A 19,315-nucleotide genomic window follows, 5' to 3' on the forward strand; every position below is an offset into this window, starting at 1 on the left:
AATGTTCAACATCTTTAGTCATAAGGGAAATGCAAATCAAAACAACCCTGAGATTTCACCTCACACCAGTGAGAATGGCTAAGATCAAAAACTCAGGTGACAGCAGATGCTGGCGAGGATGTGGAGAAAGAGGAACACTCCTCCATTGTTGGTGGGATTGCAGACTGGTAAAACCATTCTGGAAATCAGTCTGGAGGTTCCTCAGAAAATTGGACATTGAACTGCCTGAGGATCCAGCTATACCTCTCTTGGGCATATACCCAAAAGATGCCTCAACATATAAAAGAGACACGTGCTCCACTATGTTCATCGCAGCCTTATTTATAATAGCCAGAAAATGGAAAGAACCCAGATGCCCTTCAACAGAGGAATGGATACAGAAAATGTGGTACATCTACACAATGGAATATTACTCAGCTATCAAAAACAACGAGTTTATGAAATTCGTAGGCAAATGGTTGGAACTGGAAAATATCATCCTGAGTGAGCTAACCCAATCACAGAAAGACATACATGGTATGCACTCATTGATAAGTGGCTATTAGCCCAAATGCTTGAATTACCCTAGATCCCTAGAACAAACGAAACTCAAGACAGATGATCAAAATGTGAATGCTTCACTCCTTCTTTAAATGAGGAAAAAGAACACCCTTGGCTGGGAAGGGGGAGGCAAAGATTAAAACAGAGACTGAAGGAACACCCATTCAGAGCCTGCCCCACAGGTGGCCCATACATATACAGCCACCCAATTGGACAAGATGGATGAAGCAAAGAAGTGCAGACCGACAGGAGCCGGATGTAGATCGCTCCTGAGAGACACAGCCAGAATACAGCAAATACAGAGGCGAATGCCAGCAGCAAACCACTGAACTGAGAATAGGTCCCCCGTTGAAGGAATCATAGAAAGAACTGGAAGAGCTTGAAGGGGCTCGAGACCCCAAAAGTACAACAATGTCAAGCAACCAGAGCTTCCAGGGACTAAGCCACTACCTAAATACTATACATGGACTGACCCTGGACTCTGACCCCATAGGTAGCAATGAATATCCTAGTAAGAGCACCAGTGGAAGGGGAAGCCCTGGGTCCTGCTAAGACTGAACCCCCAGTGAACTAGACTATGGGGGGAGGGCGGCAATGGGGGAAGGGTTGGGAGGGGGACACCCATAAGGAAGGGGAGGGGGGAGGGGGATGTTTGCCCGGAAACCGGGAAAGGGAATAACACTTGAAATGTATATAAGAAATACTCAAGTTAATAAAATAAATAAATAAATAAATAAATAAATACATAAATAAATAAAAGGTGAAAAAAAATTTACTGGTTAAAAAAGTCACTGATGAGAAAAACTTACAATACTCCAATCTATACAACATAACCTCAATATTGTTGTGTGCTTTTAAACTGTGAAATAAAAATAAAATAAAACTGTATCATCACAGAGTTTTACAAAAGAGTACTGAGGTAAATACTGTGATATAAAGTGCAAAACATACTGAGAGGTATCTAACTTTTTAAACATATTCATATTAACACACTATTATACTTTTGAAAAATAATCTGTTGAACTTACACTAGAACATATATATCAACAATACCACCCGTGCATTCTCTCTCTTGCAAATGTGCAGTCTCTTTCTCTTTCTTTCACATACCCCCACACACAAACACAAACTGAAATAAAAATATTTAAAAACAGATTTTAAAAATATATATATCACATAACTTTACCTCTTCTCTCTTCTCTCCGTCTTCTATTGAAATGTCATGGTCTGTGACATTTTCACTGCAAGGTATATCTGAAGAAGTGATCACAGTTTCTTCAGGCTCTTGCATAAACAAAGGTTTTCCCTCCTGTTGAATCCACTCTTGATACACTTTTACCACTTTTCTCATAGCTGCTGCTTCACAAATTGGTAATAAAAATGCCTAGCAAATAAAAAAAGAAAAAAGAATACCGTTTCTTTTGTCACAAATATATTAATATATTTTTCATTTCACACAATAGTAGATAAAAACACTTTCACTTAATCAACTCATTAACTATTCATCAACTCAGAGAAAGCCTTTCATTTCCAAATATTTTGTAAATACCTTGAAAGAAAAATACAGTAGGCCCTGAAGCAGACGGAACGAAGATTTGTTTTAATTTTATTACTGTGAATGGTGATATTATTTGTTTCATGAAACTTTACTCTTAGAAAATTCAATATAACGTCTCATAATAAGCCACATTTTATAACATATTATTGCTGTTTTGAGAATTATTACCATTAAAATGCTTCCACAGAGAAACTTACTACAGATGCATATAACAGACAGCTGAGTAAGCGCGATGGTGATGTGGGCTGAGAGAAGCATCCAACAGGGTGACTCAGAAGTCAGCACGGACTCCAGAGTCAAAACACTACATCACATTATAAGTTCTGTGCAAACAAAGTCTCACCAACGGAATGGACAAAGGACAGAAAAAGATTTGATTGAAGACAAAATGAAGGAACTGGAACAACCCGGCAAAGGCAAAATTAAGGCAGAGAACTCCAAAATACACGTGACGCTATGAAAAGACCAAGTCTAAAAGTCACAAACACGAGGAAAACACTTTTTTATTTTAAAGACACAGACAACATTTCAAAAGAATTATAACAGACATGTCCTAGAGTTAGGAAAGATGCCTATCTATATAAAGGAAGAATGTTTGCTTCAGGACACTGAACAATAAGACGAGAAGAACATCCCTTAAATTGTAATTAAAACACTGAATGTACAGAGCCAAGAGTACATACTGATAACAGCAGAGAGAAACATCAAGTTACAAATAAAAGCAGGCCTTTCCTAACAAAAGCAGATTTGTCAACTGAAACCTTAAGAAGTTGAAGTTCCCATAAAGACGTGTTTCAAGTTCTGAAACCCAACTGCTAACCCACAAATACAGCCACGGCTGGCTGAGCTGCCCTGTCACAGGAGGAGGAGAAGTAGAAATCCCATGGTTACAACAGGTTCACAGAGTTGATAACCACTGAGCAGCTCTCTATAGAAGGTACTTTAAAGTATAGTTTAGAGAGTTCTAAACTAAAAAGAAAAAAATCCATCCACAGTTTACAGGAAACAATAAATCATACCAGAGTAATAGTTAACCAGGAAAGGAAAAATAAGTAAAACTGTACAAGAATCAACAAAATGACAGAAATTAGTACATAGCAATCAATAAAAGATCTGAAGAGTAAGTTTCAATTTCCCAAGCAAAGATATAAACAAGTAGACTGGAAGCAAAGTAGAAACCACCTCTTTGCTCTAAGAAACACACTTTACCACAAGAAAACATACACGACTTTAGGAGAAAAGGCTATACTAGGAGCTGAGGAATATGCAAAGACTCAAATTTAACACTCAGAAATCAGTAGATTTCCTATATACTAATGACAAATACACTGAGAATAAGAGAAAAACAACCACATTCACAATCGCCTCAAAAGACAGACAGACAGACACACACACACACACACACACACACAGAGAGAGAGAGAGAGAGAGAGAGAGAGAGAAATAATTCTAACCAAGAAAAGGGTAGGTCTTTTAAAATTGATTTTTATTGCATGTTTAGCGTATGTGCACCATGGTGTACATGTGAAGATCAGAAGCTAACTTTCCACCATGTGGTATCCCAAGGATCAAACTCAAGTCATTAGGCTTGGTGACAAGAGCCTTCATCCACTGAGCTATCTTGCCAGACCATGGAATCTTTTCAATACAAATTTTAAAATACTGAAGAAGGAAGGTGAGGAAGGCACTAAGATGGAAAGATCTTCCATGCTCACAGATAAAAAGAATTATATTGTGAAAATGACCATCCTATCAAAAGCAATCTATAGATTCATGTATTCCCCATCAAAATCCTATAATCCCTCACAGAAATAGAAAACTTTAAAATGCATATAGAAGCACATATATAGGACCCCAGATAGCTAAAGCAATCCTGAGCTAAAAGAATAATGCTAAAGGTATCATCATGCATAATTACTAACATTTACTAGAGTCATAGAAACAGAAGGAACTGGTGGGAAAACAAGTAGCAAGAATAGGAAAATATGGAGTGGGACTCAGTCCACACAGCTACCGTCATATTGCTTTTGATGAAGATGTCAGAAACAAACATCAAAGACATCTTTCTTCTACAAATGGTGTTAGGAATGTCCACATCTGAAGAAAGTAAAACATTATATCTCACCCTGCACAAAAATCAACTCAAGAGGAATCCTCATGAAATTAAAAAACAAAAAACAAACCCTTCTGCATTACAAAGGAAATATAGAAATCTTGAGTAAAGAGACAGCTTACAGTACGAAAGAAAACCACTGCCAGTTATATATCTGACAGAGGACTAATATCTTGAGTATAGAAAGTGCTTTAATGAATAAACTAGAATCAAAACCTAAACTATAAGGAAAGAAACAATCCAACCAAAAATGTCCAATAAATACTTTTTAATAGTGCTCAACATCCTTGGTCACCAAGGAAATACAAATTAAGAGTACTTTGAAGTTTTATCTCATCCCAGTTAGAATGGCTATTGTCAAGAAAACATAAGATGCTCTGCAGTTAAGAACACTTGTGGGGCTGGAGAGATGGCTCAGTGGTTAAGAGCACTGACTGCTCTTCCAGAGGTCCTGAGTTCAATTCCCAACAACCACATGGTGGCTCACAACCATCTGTAATGAGATCTGATGCCCTCTTCTGGTGTGTCTGAAGACAGCTATAATGTACTCATGTAAATAAAAATTAATTTAAGAACACTTGTTTTTACAGAGGACATGGGCTCAATTCCCATCACCCATATGATGGCTCAAACTGTCCATAACTCCAGTTCCAGAGGATCTGACACCCCTCTTCTGACCTCTGTGGGTACCTGGCATGCATATGATACACAGAAATATATGTCAAAAAAACAGCCTCATATACATAAAATAAAAATAAATCCTTTTTCAAAACAAAGAGAAAACAAAAGCAACAGTGCTGGAAAGGATGTGAAGGAAAGGAAAAACTTCATTCATTGTAGTGGGCATGTAAACTGGTCCAGTTACTATGGAAACCACTAAGTTTCCCAAAATGACTCAGCTATACTATACCTAGGAATTTACCCAAAGAATTCTATATATACCACAGACAACTGCACATCCATGTTCATGGCTGCTCTATTCACAAGAGCAAGGAAATGAAATCGGCCTACATGTTCATTAGATGAAGAAAAGATAATACAAACGTGCCATATACACAATGGACTTTATTAGGCCATAAAGAAAAATGAAAAATAAGTAGAGTGGCTCAGGCTAAGGCAAGAGCTGTGCTCTCTCTCACATTCAGTAGTGGCTTGCACTTTCCTAAGGGGGTGTTTATGTAGGCATGTGCAGAGCCTAGGAAAGTAGAAAGGAGCTCGTAGAATAGATCAAAGAATTCTAAAGGGGGTGGTGAGGGGAGCTGGGGCAGCAGAATGCTTGAGATATCAAAATGAAAGGAAGAATACTGAGAACTGGATAAGGAGGCAGGGCCGAGGAGATGTATACTAACAATGTATAGAAAAGACAGGAGAAAATCTGACACTTAATAATAGGCTAATTAAAAGCCAGCCAGAAATAAAAATGAGAACTTGTATTAAAAAATTAAAAGGAAAAAACAAAAAACAAAAACCACCTAGACACACAAGATAAACCCACTGATGCGGTAGTGGAGGGAGAGTCTGTTGTGGTCTCTAACTGAAGCTGTGGTTGCTTCACAAGAGAAGATTTACACCTAGCATTGTAACCCATTTAAATGCCTAGGTTAGGGAAATCCCAGACACCAGTGGGAAAGCTATTGCTGTCACCTGTTAAGTAGATCTGTCTATCAACCTATCTTTTGTTTCTTCATACACACACTCCGACCCCCAGTTTTGAGACGGGGTCTCACTAGACCAGGCTAGCATCAAACTCAAGAGTATCCACCTGCTGCTAAATTTCCAGCAGCCTCTGCCTTTTGAGTTCTGGGATTAAGGGATAAAGCACCACACCTGGTCCTCAAATTGTTCTTTAAATAACTATGCTTATCTGCATAGATTAGTGCTATTGTAAGGGTTAGTCAGAATACTTCTTTGTGCAGCAGTCGGCAATGACAGTAAAGATTCATAACTAGTACAGGGATAAATTGACTGACAGGGTACAGTGGGAATGTATAACACCCCTCCAAAAACACACAGGAAGAAGGCAGGAAGAATATAAGAGGGAAGCAGGGGTAGGGGGCTGTGAACACTGACTTGCCATGGTTGTCAGGCTCCTGACCTCTCAGCAGCTCTGACAACCTGTTTAAGAGCTAAACAAGATTGGGCTGGTCAAAATCCTGTCATGGAACAGAGAAAGGTACACGGGTCCCAACCACACTCTGAAGATTTATACACAATAAAGGGTTAATGGGGGAGGGAGAGACATTTTCCTCAGTGGTATAACCACTGGTGAGGTACCCAGACTCCTTTAAACAAATAACCCTAATGAAACTCATTCAGACATGGGGAGGAGGAGAGCTAGTTTGGAAGAGTTAGAGGTTTTAGCAGAAGTGAGTATGACTTTACATGTATGAAAATGTCATATATAAAAATGTCATAGCTTTTATTTTAGCTTATAATTCCAGGTTATAATCCATTATTGTTAAGGAAGTCAGAAGAGTAGTCAGTCACATCACATCTACAGTCAGGAGCAGAGAACAGAAAGCATGCACCCTTCCAGTACTTAATTCACTTTCTGCACTCGTATACGGTTCAGTATACCAAGCCCAGAGAATCATGTTGTCTATGTTAGGCTGGTTGTTCCCATATCATTTAATTATAATCAAAACAATGCCCCATGCCCACAGGCCAGCCTGATCTAGACTGTTCCTCAGATTCTCTTCCAGATAAGTCCACATTGTGTCATACTGACAGTTAAACTGTCACAGTGTGCTGACCAGTTTTGTGCTCACACCAAAGTCATTTGAGAAGAAGGAACCTCAATTAAGAAAATATCTGTACACGGGTTGGGGATTTAGCTCAGTGGTTAGAGCGCTGGCCTAGGAAGCACAAGGCCCTGGGTTCGGTCCCCAGCTCTGAAAAAAAAAAAAAAAAGAAAATATCTGTACAAAACTAGCCTGTGAATAAAGACTGTGTTGCAGTTTGTGGTTGATAACTGATGTGGGTGGGCACAGCTCAAGTGGGCAGTGCTACTCCCGGATGCTATCAGCAAGCAGACTGAGCACAAGCCAGTAAGCAGCACCCTCCAGAGTCTCTGCAGAGTCCTGCTTTGAGCCTCAGCCCTGACTTATCTGGATGATGAGTTCAACAAGCTATAAATAAACCCTTTTCTCTCCAGGTTAACCTTGGTGTCATAGTATTTTATCACAGCCACAGACGCCCTAACTAAAGAACACAGTGAGCAAGTCTAAACTGTTTTGATAACAAAGGAACATGAAGGGAGGAGAAAGAAAGAAAGAGGGTGCACGTCCAACAGAGTGTGTGTTTAGTTAGCGTCCACAAAGCTCTGTGCCTCATTAGGAGAGGAAAATAAGGACCAAAAAACAGGAGGATGCATGGAAAATGTTAAAGCGTTTTTATATAAGTTTATGAAACTTAAAATTAACTTTAAAAATCTTCATAAGGCATCTATTTTAAATGGCTAAAAATCAATATATGCAATAATTACATTACAATTTAAAATGCTGACAGTATTTTACCTGACGAAATATCTCTGTGACAAAGTTTACATTGCTTCTCTTAGATGAAAATACCCTGCGAACGATTTCAATGTCCGTGAGGTGTTCTTCATCGATGCTACAGAGACTGGAAGAGCTGGGCTCTCGCTCTGTGAGAGTGCTTGTATTGGAATGCGACTGCTCGGGCTCTGCGGTTTTGTCTGCTTTATCAACAGTATCATTTTTGCTTTCTTCTCTGGAGACCAAACTAGCAGCTGCTCTCTAAAATGAAAAAAAAAATCAAAGAATACCATTTATCACTCAAATTAATGTTTTGTTTTTAGCGAATATTAGGAGACTCCAAGGCTACATCCAATGCTGCTTTAAAAGCCAGATATCCAGCTACACTTAGAAGCCATTCTGAATAATGAATCAGAATGCAAATAACATCTAAGTATGTAGTAAGACGCCATCTACTCACCTGTAAGTAAACTGAAGCAGTTAAACAGTTATCAGTTAGGCCTATATGAAAAACCTCCAACACAGGCACAGAGGCAGCTCGGATCTTCAAGAATGAGTAAACAACACAAGGATACAGAAGGAATAGAAAAGGGAAAAGACCAAGTGTCTTTATTTGCAGATGATGGGACTTTTATACATAAAAGACCCTAAGAAATGTACCATAAAACTTCTATAGCAGCTAAACACTTTCAACAAGGTAGCAGGATACAAAATTCTCTCTCTCTCTCCCTCTCTCTCTCTCTCTCTATCTCTCTCTCTCTCTCTCTCTCTCTCTCTCTCTCACACACACACACACACACACACACACACACACACACATGTACACACAAATTAGCAGTCTTCCCATACATAAATTAGAAATGCATTGAACAAATCAGGGAAATAGTATCTTTTACAGCTGTCTCAAAAATATACATTGGAATAACTCTAACCAAGCAAGTAAAAGACTTCTGTACTACAAATGTTAAGACATTGAAGAAACTGAAGATACCAGGAGATGGAAAGGTATCCTATGTTGATGGAGCCATGGGATTGATATTGTGGAAATGGCCATTCTACCAAAAGCAATTTATAGATGCAATGGAATCTTCACCAAAATTCAATACAATTCTTCATAGAAATTAAAACTACACATGGAAACACAAAAAATCCAGAATAGCTAAAATAATTATGCAAACAAAAACCGGTAGAAGTTTCACTATCCCAAATTTCAAGTTGTACTGCAGAGCTATAGTAATAGAACCAGCAAGGTACTGGCATAAAAACATGCACATTGATCAATGGAATTGAACTGAAGGCCCAGACAAACCCACACACCTATGGACACCTGATTTTGACAAAGAAGCCAAAAATACACTCTGGATGGCTAAATGCCAAACTGGATTCAAAGGGATCCCTATTCATCAAACTGCACAAAACAACTCCAGATGGATCAAGGTTATCAACATGAGAGCAGATCCCTGAATCTGACAGAGAGAAAGTGCGGAATGTGTTCAAGTTCATTGACACAAGAAAGGACTTTCTCAACAAGACACTGATAGCATTAAGATCAACAAGTAAACAACAGGACCTCAAGGAAGCTGAGAGGCCCATGTATTAGCAAAATGGTAGCCTAGAGAATGGGAAATTATCTGAGGATTAGTATCTAAATATAAAGAACTTGAAAAACTAAACATAAAAACAAATAATTAAAAATGAGATATGGAACTAAGGAGAGTTCTTAAAAGATGAGACACAAAGAAACAAAGAAATGATCAACACCCTTAACCATCAAAGAAATGCAAATCAAAGCCACTGAACTAAGATTTCACCTTACATTAATAAAAATGGCCAAGATACATAAAACAAATCAGATCACATGCTGGTGCAGCTTAGGGGAAACAGGAACATTTACTCATTGTTAGTGGGAGTACAAACTGGTACAGGCACTACTGAAATGAGTTTGGCAGTCTTCAGAAAGCTGGAAATCTATATCAAGATCCAGCTATACCAGTCTGGGGCATAAATCTTTTGGGTACAAAGGGCTCTATATCCTACTATAGAGATACTGGCTCATCTCTGCCCATTGCTGCTTTATGCATAATAGCCAGAAGTTACAAACAGCCTAAACACACATCAACTAACGAACGAACAATGAAAACATGGCATATTTTACACAACGGAACTCAGCTGTTATTAAAAAAGAATGAAAGCCACAGGTGAACTGATGGAAGTAAAAAAAAAAACAAAAATCATCCTGAGTAAGGTAAGTGAGACCCAAAGAGACAAATATTGCATGTCTTCTCTTATATGTGGTTGCTAGTTTGTCAAACCTTTGATGTCTGTGCTACGATCCTCACAGAGGTTAAGTACTTAATACAGTGGGATAAGATTATGGCACAATAAGGAAAACCCAGAATAGGAAGATTATATAGGGAGAGGGATAAAAGAGGATAAAGGAGAGGAACAACTAACACTAAAAGGCATTTGAAAAACCATATGGAAATCGACTATTGCAGAAGCTTCCTACAATATACACGTATGACATAATCTAAATGAAGTCACTAAATAAGAGACAAAGCCCCAACTAAAGGTCTTATGCCACACTAAGCAAAACCCCCAGTGGTAGAAATAGATTGTATCTTATTTAGCTCTTGGCCAAAGGGACCCAATGGAAATACCCAGACATCGCAGACTACTGGCAAAGCAATTGGTCATTTGCCCTCTCCACAACCTGATGGTAAGACCCTACTGCTGAAGGCACTTACTTATGTCATCAAACATGAAGAAATCAAACTGGTCCCTAATTAGAAGCGTCAACCCTATTATAGTCATTAGAATCACTCAGCCATAACTCCTGTTACCTTCAACACCCTGTAAATGTCCTGGGAGTAACCAACCATTTTCTGACTGGATTTAAGGCTCACTTCATGAAATGGTACCCATATCTGGCACTGCTCAAGTGGCCAAGAACCTGAGACTAGAGAGTTCATGCTTCTGGAGAAAACCTGCTATTATGATGCTGATAAAGGAGCACAGCAATAAAAGGGGTTCTAATGACACTGACATACAGTACTCTACCCACGTCAGCACCTCACTCAGCCTCACCAGAGACGCTTCCTCTTTCAGTAAGTGGGAACCAGCATGACCCACAACTCAACAAGCATAGAGAATGCGAGCCTTGGGGAGTACCCCGTCTAAATAGGATTTCTTCATAAAATCTTTCTTCTCAAGGCTTAGGGATCTACTTGGAAGAGGAGGTAGAAAAATTGTAAGAGCTGGAGGGAACAGATGACACCAAAGAAACCATATCGTCGATACGTAACAGGACCGATGCACATGTGAACTCTGCTACTGTGAAAGCATGTACGATACAGAGTGAAGACAGAGAGGATCCCGGCACTGTGAAGTGGATGTAGACATGGGATCCCACCTATAACTAAGATGCTACGAGCAATTGACAACACTGGCAAAGAGAAAATCATTTTTCTCTTAATTGAATCACACTGAGGAATTAGCCACATGTCAGGGAAGGCTCTATAGCAAGGATTAGATGGCCAAACAAAACAAATTCAATGGAACTTTTGTAGACTCTTTGTCATTTTGCTTTGTCTGGACACTTGATTTTTTTTTTTTTTTTCGGAGCTGGGGACCGAACCCAGGGCCTTGTGCTTCCTAGGCAAGCGCTCTACCACTGAGCTAAATCCCCAACCCCAACACTTGATTTTTATGATTTTTTTTTCCTTACTGGTCTTCTGCTTGTTTTTTGTTTTCCTTTGTATAGGTGTGTATGTTTCTTGTTCTGGCTTGTTTGTTTTAAAGAAAGGAGAAGAACATAAAGTTGGGTATATAGAGAGGTGGGAAGGATCTAGGGGAAAATTAAAATATATTGTATTTTCAATAAAAAGGTATTTTAAGGGCTGGAGCGATGGCTCAGTGATTAAGAGCATTGACTGTTCTTCTAGGGGGTCCTGAGTTCAAATCCGAGCAACCACATGGTGGCTCACAACCATCTGTAATGAGATCTGATGCCCTCTCTTCTAGTGTGTCTGAAGACAGTTACAGTGTACTTATATATAATGAATAAATAAGTCTTTTTTTAAAGTATTTTTAAATTCATAGAAAATAAAAGATTTGAACCTGCCTGAAGCCCTTTGGACACAGGAACCGAGGAACAGACAGGGAGAGGTTCCTACTGATCTTTGCCTGCACCCAGAGCTGAAAGCCAGAAGCACTGACACACCTGAGAGCAGAGGTAAGACCAACACTTCTGTTCTGAGGGACCTGCCTGGAGCCCTCAGGACACACAAACCCAGGAACAGGCTAGGACAGAACCCTTGAGGTTTCTCCCGCGCCCAGAGGTGACCCAGTCCCATAGCTCTCTGAACCCAAATCCCATGGGGTACACAGATGGACTCTTAGAAGTACAAACAATCCTGAGAGCTCAGGGGAAGAACACCACTTCTGTTCACATTCCTGGCCCAAGAGGAACCTGTCTAGAGCCCTCTGGACACAGGAACCTAGGAGCAGTCAGGTAGAGGATCATTCCAGTCTCTGCCTGCACCCAGAGCTAAAAGCCAGTTGCCAGGAGCGCTGACACACTTGAGAGCAGAGGTTAAGAAGACCACTTCTGCTCCAAGTGACAGGCCTGGAGGCCTCAGGACACAAAAACCCAGGAGCAGGCTGGGACAGGACTCTTCCAGTTTCTACCTATGCCATGTGCTGACCCGGTCCTACAGCTCTCTGTACCAAGATCCTGATGGGAGAAAGCTGGTCTTCAGGAGTGCTGACAAACAGGCGTACAGGAGGGTCAAGCCACTGAGACAGCAAGACCAGCTAACACCAGAGACAACCAGATGGTGAGAGGCAAGGACAGGTACCTAAGCATCAGAAACCAAGACTACTTGGCATTATCAGAACCCAGTTCTCCCACCAAAAGCAAATACTGGATATCCCAATACACCAGAAAAGCCAGATTTGTATTTAAAATAATATCTCATGATGATGACAGAGGACTTTAAGAAGGTCATAAATAACTCTGTTAAAGAAATACAGGTTAACACAGGTAAACAAGTAGAAGCCCTTAAAGAGGAAACACAAAAATCCCATAAAGAATTACAGGAAAACACAACCAAACAGGTGAAGAAATTGAACAAAACCATCCAGGATGTAAAAATGGAAATGAAACACTAAAGAAATCACAAAGGGAGATGTTGCCATGAATTATAAAAAGGGCTATCTTTTATCCCCACTAGATCTGACACCGCAGTGCCCCAAGACATCTGGTAGATCTCTTGCCAGAAACACATATCCTAATTCCATGGCAGCCCAGTGTCTCTAGCTGCTATACACTCTCTTAAACTTAAATCACCACATGAAAGAACACACAACACAATAACCTCTGACCCAATTGATAAGATATAATTGCCCACATAAACATACAAAGCCCTTCACACATCCATCCCTTAAGAATATTCATAACAATCTGTAAATACACAGAATGGAATCTTAACATCAGCCTCCATGTTCTCTCTGAGGCTTTTCCCTCCCGTTCCAGTCTCCTCCTCCTCCTTCAAACTTTTCTCTCGCCTATACTTCCTTCTCATCCAATGACAGGCCTCATTTTATCTTGTACCTGCCTACCTGCATGATGACATCATCCCACAGGGAGACAACTCTGGAGATAGAAAACCTAGGAAAGATATCAGAAGTCATAGACACAAGCATCACCAACAGAATACAAGAGATAGAAGAGAGAATATCAGGGGCAGAAGATACACAGAAAAAACACTGACACAACCAATAAAGATAATGTAAAACGCAAAAGGCTACTAACCCAAAACATCCAGGAAATCAGGACATAATGAGAAGATCAAACATAAGGATCATAGGTATAGAAGAGAAAAAAAGACTCCCAACTTGAAGGGACAGTAAATATACTCAACAAAATCATAGAAGAAATCTTCCCTAACCTAAAGAAAGAGATGCCCATAAACATACAAGAAGCCTACAGAACTCCAAATAGATTGGACCAGAAAAGAAATTCCTCCTGTCAGATAACAGTCAAAACACCAAATGCACAAAACAAAGAATATTAAAAGCAGTAAGGGAAAAAGGTCAAGTAACATATAAAGGCAGATCTATCAAAATTACACCAGACTTCTTCACCAGAGACTATGAAAGCCAGAAGATCCTGGGCAAGATGTCAAACAGACCCTAAGAGACACAAATGCCAGCCAGGTTACTGTATACAGCCAAACTCTTAATTAACATAGATGGAGAAACCAAGAAATTCCATGACAAAACCAAATTTACACAATATCTTTCTACAAACCCAGCCCTAAAAAGAAAAATAATAAATGAAAAACTCCAACACAATGAAGGGAAATTACATTTTAGAAAAACCAAGGGCTTCTCCTCCCATTGATGCCCAGCAAGGCCATCCCTACTACACATGCAACTGGAGCCATTGGTCAGTCCATGTATAGTCTCTGGGTAGTGTTTTAGTCCCCAGAAGCTCTGCTTGGTTGGTATTGTTGTTCTTATGGGGTTGCAAGCTCCTTCAGCTCCTTCAATCCTTTCTCTGATTCCTCCAGCAGGAACCCTGTTCTCAGCTCAATGGTTTGCTGCTAGCATTCGCCTCTGTATTTGTCATGCTCTGGCTGAGCATGACATAAGTTGTTATTAGCCCAAAAGCTTGAATTACCCAAGATACAATCCACAGACCACATGAAGCTCAAGAAGGACAGCCCAAGTACAGGAAACTTCAGTCCTTCTTAAAAGGGGGAACAGAAATACTCATAGGAGGGGATATGAAGACAAAGTTTAAAGCAGAGACTAAACTTCAGAGCCTTTCCCACCTGGGGATCCAGTCCATATATATATATATATATATATATATATATATATATATATATATATATATATATATATATATACAGCCACCAAAACTAGACAATATTGATGAAGCCAAGAAGTGCACGCTGACAGGAGCCTGATATAGCTGTCTCCTGGGAGGCCTTGCTGGGCATCAATGGGAGGAGAAGCCCTTGGTCCTGCCAAGGCTCGATACCCCTCCACCCTGCCCAGTGTAGGAAAATATCAGGGCAGGGAGATGGGAAGGGGTGGGTGGATGGATGGGGGAACACACTCAAAGAACAAGGGGGAGGGGAAGGGGATAGGAGGTTTATGAACAAGAAACCGGGAAAGGGGATAACATTTGAAATATAAATAAAAAGTATCCAATAAAATAAAATAGAAAAGAAAAATTTGATATTTTAAGTCTGTGTCAACTCAGATAAATGGTATTCATTAAAACACATATACATATGTATGTAGGGAAAACACAATATTAGGGGAAAAGAGAACCAGGAAAAGAGTATGAAGATGAGATAAACTGCTCAATTTAAAACAAACAAACACATAATTTAAAATACTGTTTTTCCACTTTATCGCTGTGTACTGCCCATTTTATTGTTAGATTCAGTATCTGTGGATAATTGGAGGGATTTTAGTCAGACTTCAAATCTGTATTCTGTGAATGTATAGAGAATAAAAAGGATGAGGTCAGAGGATAAAACAGCAGGGAAATAAATTAGTTGTTGTCGTGCAAGCATGAGAACCAGAGTTACACTAAAATGTATCATACACTAATCAGGGGACAACAGCATACAAAGGGCCATAGTCTCTGAAGTTTCAGTAATCTCCCATGTATTCTCTGAAAAAAGCAGACACTGAGATAAACTGGAACCTGAGAGTAATATATGACTGAAATCCTCCTCTGTATCTCTCAATCTTTCTTTTTTTTTTCAATCTTGCTTTTTTTAAAAAAAAAGTATCGTAAGGCAATGCTAGGGCAGTGAGTTGGGGGTGGGGGACACCTTCATAGAGGCAGTGGGAAGAGGGGAGATAGGGGATTTTCAGAGGGGAATTGGGGAAGGGGGATAACATGTGAAATGTGAATAAATAAATTTTTTTAAAAAGTGTTGTTATACAAACTTTATTTTCTATTAAGAAAATACATACTACTTGTATAATAACAGTTCAAGTTTGAGTTCTGAGCTAGATTTATTGAAATAAAGCATCACTAGCATCCATTCTAAATATGCTGCATCCTTAAGGTAGGTGAGCTGAGGAAGCCACTTAACTGCGCTTCATTTATACATTACCTGAATATTCTTTGGCAAGACTTCACCCTCCATCCCAGGAATATTAGGTCCTGAATGCGGTTTTGGCTCCAGCCAGAAAGAAACCAGCCAACGAATGACAATGACCCGAGCCTGGATGAAAGGCTCTTTTGTACAGTATATCGTTTCATTGGTTTCAGCATCCTTCTTTACCATCACATAATGAGGCTTTGGTCTGACCTGTGGGATATCTACACAAAAGTGAAAAACAAAACATAAATGAAAAAAAACCAATTATCCCTAGCTAAGCCAACATTTTAAAAGTCTGCAGAAGATATTATGATATTACACTGATTTTAGAAGTGTTAATAAAAAAATAATTTTATAATGTTACATGCTACCTAAGAACCTAGAAGTATGAACCATATATTGGGTTAATATTGAAAAACAAAAACAAACAAACAAACAAACAAAACAAGGGCTGGAGAGAAGGCTCAGCGTTTAAAGAGCACTGACTGCTCTTCCAGAGGTCCGGAATTCAATTCTTAGCAACCACATGGTGGCTCACAGCCCTCTTCTGGTGTGTCTGAAGACAGCTACAGTGTATTCATATAAATAAAATAAATCTTTTTTAAAAACATGTCTTTTCTGAACCCCCAGTGAACTAGACTATGGGGGGAGGGCGGCAATGGGGGGAGGGTTGGGAGGGGAACACCCATAAGGAAGGGGAGGGGGGAGGGGGATGTTTGCCTGGAAACCGGGAAAGGGAATAACACTTGAAATGTATATAAGAAATACTCAAGTTAATTAAAAAAAATTTTTTTAAAGGAACAAAACTAAAAAAAAAAAAAAACATGTCTTTTTAAAAAGTCAATCAACAATCTAGCACTCAGGAGGCAGAGGCAGGAGAATCTCTAAGTTTGAGGATAGCCTAGTCTACAGAGTGAGTTCCAAGACAGCCAGGGCTACCCAGAGAAACCATGTCTTGACAAAAGCAAAAACAAAAACAAGGAAACAAAAAAATTCAATGAGATGGCCATGATGAGGAACATCTTTCTTCAAAATAGATTTTCTACATACAGATTTATCTCTTCTTTTTATATAAGACCCAGGTCTGACTCTAATCCAGATTTGTACAAAAAGCTCTAATATAAAGGTCATTTCGTAAAACCACTAAAAATTGGACAAAAAAACGACAAAAAGATAAGACAATTTAATTATTTATACAATTTGATTAACAGTTAATTGAATCCTTGAGAAATCATAGGGGAAAAATGTATAATATATAGTTTAAAGTCAGGCATGGTAGTACATACTTGTAGCCCTAGCACTTAGGAGGCTGAGATAGAAAAATCACAAGTTTGAGACCAGTTGGGCTGTTTACCAAGATCCAGGCTAACCTAGGCGACTTACCAACTCTCTACAATCATAGAAACATTAGAATTCAAATTAATCTACTACTAAGACATTATCAGAAGATATATCGATGATATCTAGAGAATAACTTTTTAGTGAAACCTTTCCATTCTCAGTGAAAATTTATTGCTATAAATGCACTTTTGTTATAAATCTGGGTATAACATCAATACAAATAGCAGATTTGGTCAGTTTTCTGTAAGTAACGAATGCCACTGACATTTTGCTCTTAAGTGTAAACTGTAAAATTCTAAATTATACCTACCAAGTACAGGATGATACAAACTATTCTCCTTGCAGAGGTTTGGGAAAATATAAGGCAAGTAAAACTTCTTAAAATGTGAAAACAAAAATGAAAATCCCCTTTCTTGGTTTTCTTTGTTCTTCCATTCTAAACTTTTTACCTAAAAATAAACAGTATTATTACAATCACCCCGGACAGCAGAATCTCTTAAACATAGTTTAGCTGCTATAAACAAGCTTATACAAGTTATAATACATCAAGCCTTTAGATTATGAAGATCATAATATATAGCAAAATTTCCATTTTTTATTTTTATTAGCAAATGAATTTCACTACACATTTTTTACATATACACATATAATATACTTTGATTATACAGTCCATTCTTTAAAATTGGTCTAATACATAAACATATTACATATATTTTAAAAAATCTTGCAAAATTATGAAAATGATTCATTTGGCTGTATTAATGACAAATATACTATTTTTCTTCCCTATCCCTTCCGGAATAATTGTGATCAAAAGCATAGGTATATGTGGCCAGGAACAGGAGGCAGGGTATACATTCAAGACAGCAGAACAGTGCACAGAGAACGTTCATGGAGTGTGGAGTAAAGGAACAGGAGGACACAGAGTACTACTACTGCTCTAACGCAGAATTCCAGCAAAAGGAGGACGAGGCCTAAGAAAGATATTTGCAAAGGCCCAGGGTGAGTTATTAGAACCCAGTTAAGGAGAATGTCTGCAGAGCATGGGAATGGTGATTTGAATAAGTATGATCACTTTCAAGAAGGCTAAATAAATAATATATTGAGAACGCGAGACAAGTTTGTCACAAACAAAAGAATAAAGCAAAGGGGACAGATGTGTGTATTTATATTTATTCTTCAGTTTCAGTCATTCAGAGTATCCAAAAATAGCAAGGCTCGGTATTGATAGTAGTGAGCATCCCAAGTGCCTAGATACTGGATTCTAAACACAACGCTCCAGAGAGGGTCAAAGAAAGTACAAGAGGAAACGGCAACAGTAAAGAATCACATTGGAGAAGGCTGTAGTGGTACACACTTTCTTTTTTTTATTCTTTTTTTCGGAGCTGGGGACCGAATCCAGGGCCTTGCGCTTGCTAGGCAAGCGCTCTACCGCTGAGCTAAATTCCCAACCCCGTGGTACACTCTTTTAATCCCAGTACTCGTGAGGCAGAAGTAGGTGGAACACTGAGAGTTCGAGATCAGCCTACCTACATATGAGTTGCAAGAAAGCCAGGAGTAGGTAGAAAGACCCTGACTCAAAACAAACTTAAAAAAAAATCCAACAACAACAAAAGAATAATTAATATTGAGGAACAGAAAGATGGTTCATGGGTAAAGGTATTTGCCATCAACCCTGACAACCTAAGATCAATCCTCCAGGACACACAGGGTGGAAGGGAAGAATCGACCCCCACAAGCTGTTCGCTGACTCCCATATTGCACCAGACATACCTTCAATTAAATAAAAATACAATAATTTTTAAAAGAATTTTATTAGAGACCATTCAAAATGCATATAAATAATCTTAAAGTCAGAAGAATCTTAAAGTCAGACAACCTACAGTGAGATAAACAAGTGTATGAATAAACAGCTAGGAGGGGAGAAAACTTTGCAGGAATTCCAGGCCTACGCTGCCACGATAGCATTATTTTTCCATGCTGAATAAAAGGAGGAAAAATTCAAATATCCCACTAATAAAAGAATACACGCTTGGCATATAGTTAATTTTATTAACTAAGTTGACATAATTACTTAATAAAAAGAAAGTGATTTTTTTTAAAGCAGTACTAAGTAAAAGAAGTCAATCAAAAA

The 19,315-nt window shown here is 38.8% G+C and overlaps 1 protein-coding gene across 1 annotated transcript in view; it reads right to left on the reverse strand.

Annotated features, from left to right (window-relative positions):
• Nucleotides 1-19,315, reverse strand: part of Ralgapa1 (Ral GTPase activating protein catalytic subunit alpha 1) — a 274,933-nt gene that overhangs the window by 203,170 nt on the left and 52,448 nt on the right. The window contains exons 8-11 of the mRNA NM_020083.4: nucleotides 17,492-17,630; nucleotides 15,853-16,061; nucleotides 7,727-7,966; nucleotides 1,727-1,924 (exon numbers count right to left, since the gene is read on the reverse strand). Of these exons, the coding sequence (NP_064468.4) occupies nucleotides 1,727-1,924; nucleotides 7,727-7,966; nucleotides 15,853-16,061; nucleotides 17,492-17,630 (786 nt within the window). The remainder of the gene's footprint in view (nucleotides 1-1,726; nucleotides 1,925-7,726; nucleotides 7,967-15,852; nucleotides 16,062-17,491; nucleotides 17,631-19,315) is intronic.

This window comes from Rattus norvegicus, chromosome 6, assembly GCF_036323735.1.
Source record: "Rattus norvegicus strain BN/NHsdMcwi chromosome 6, GRCr8, whole genome shotgun sequence".
NCBI classification, from domain to species: Eukaryota; Metazoa; Chordata; class Mammalia; order Rodentia; family Muridae; genus Rattus; species Rattus norvegicus.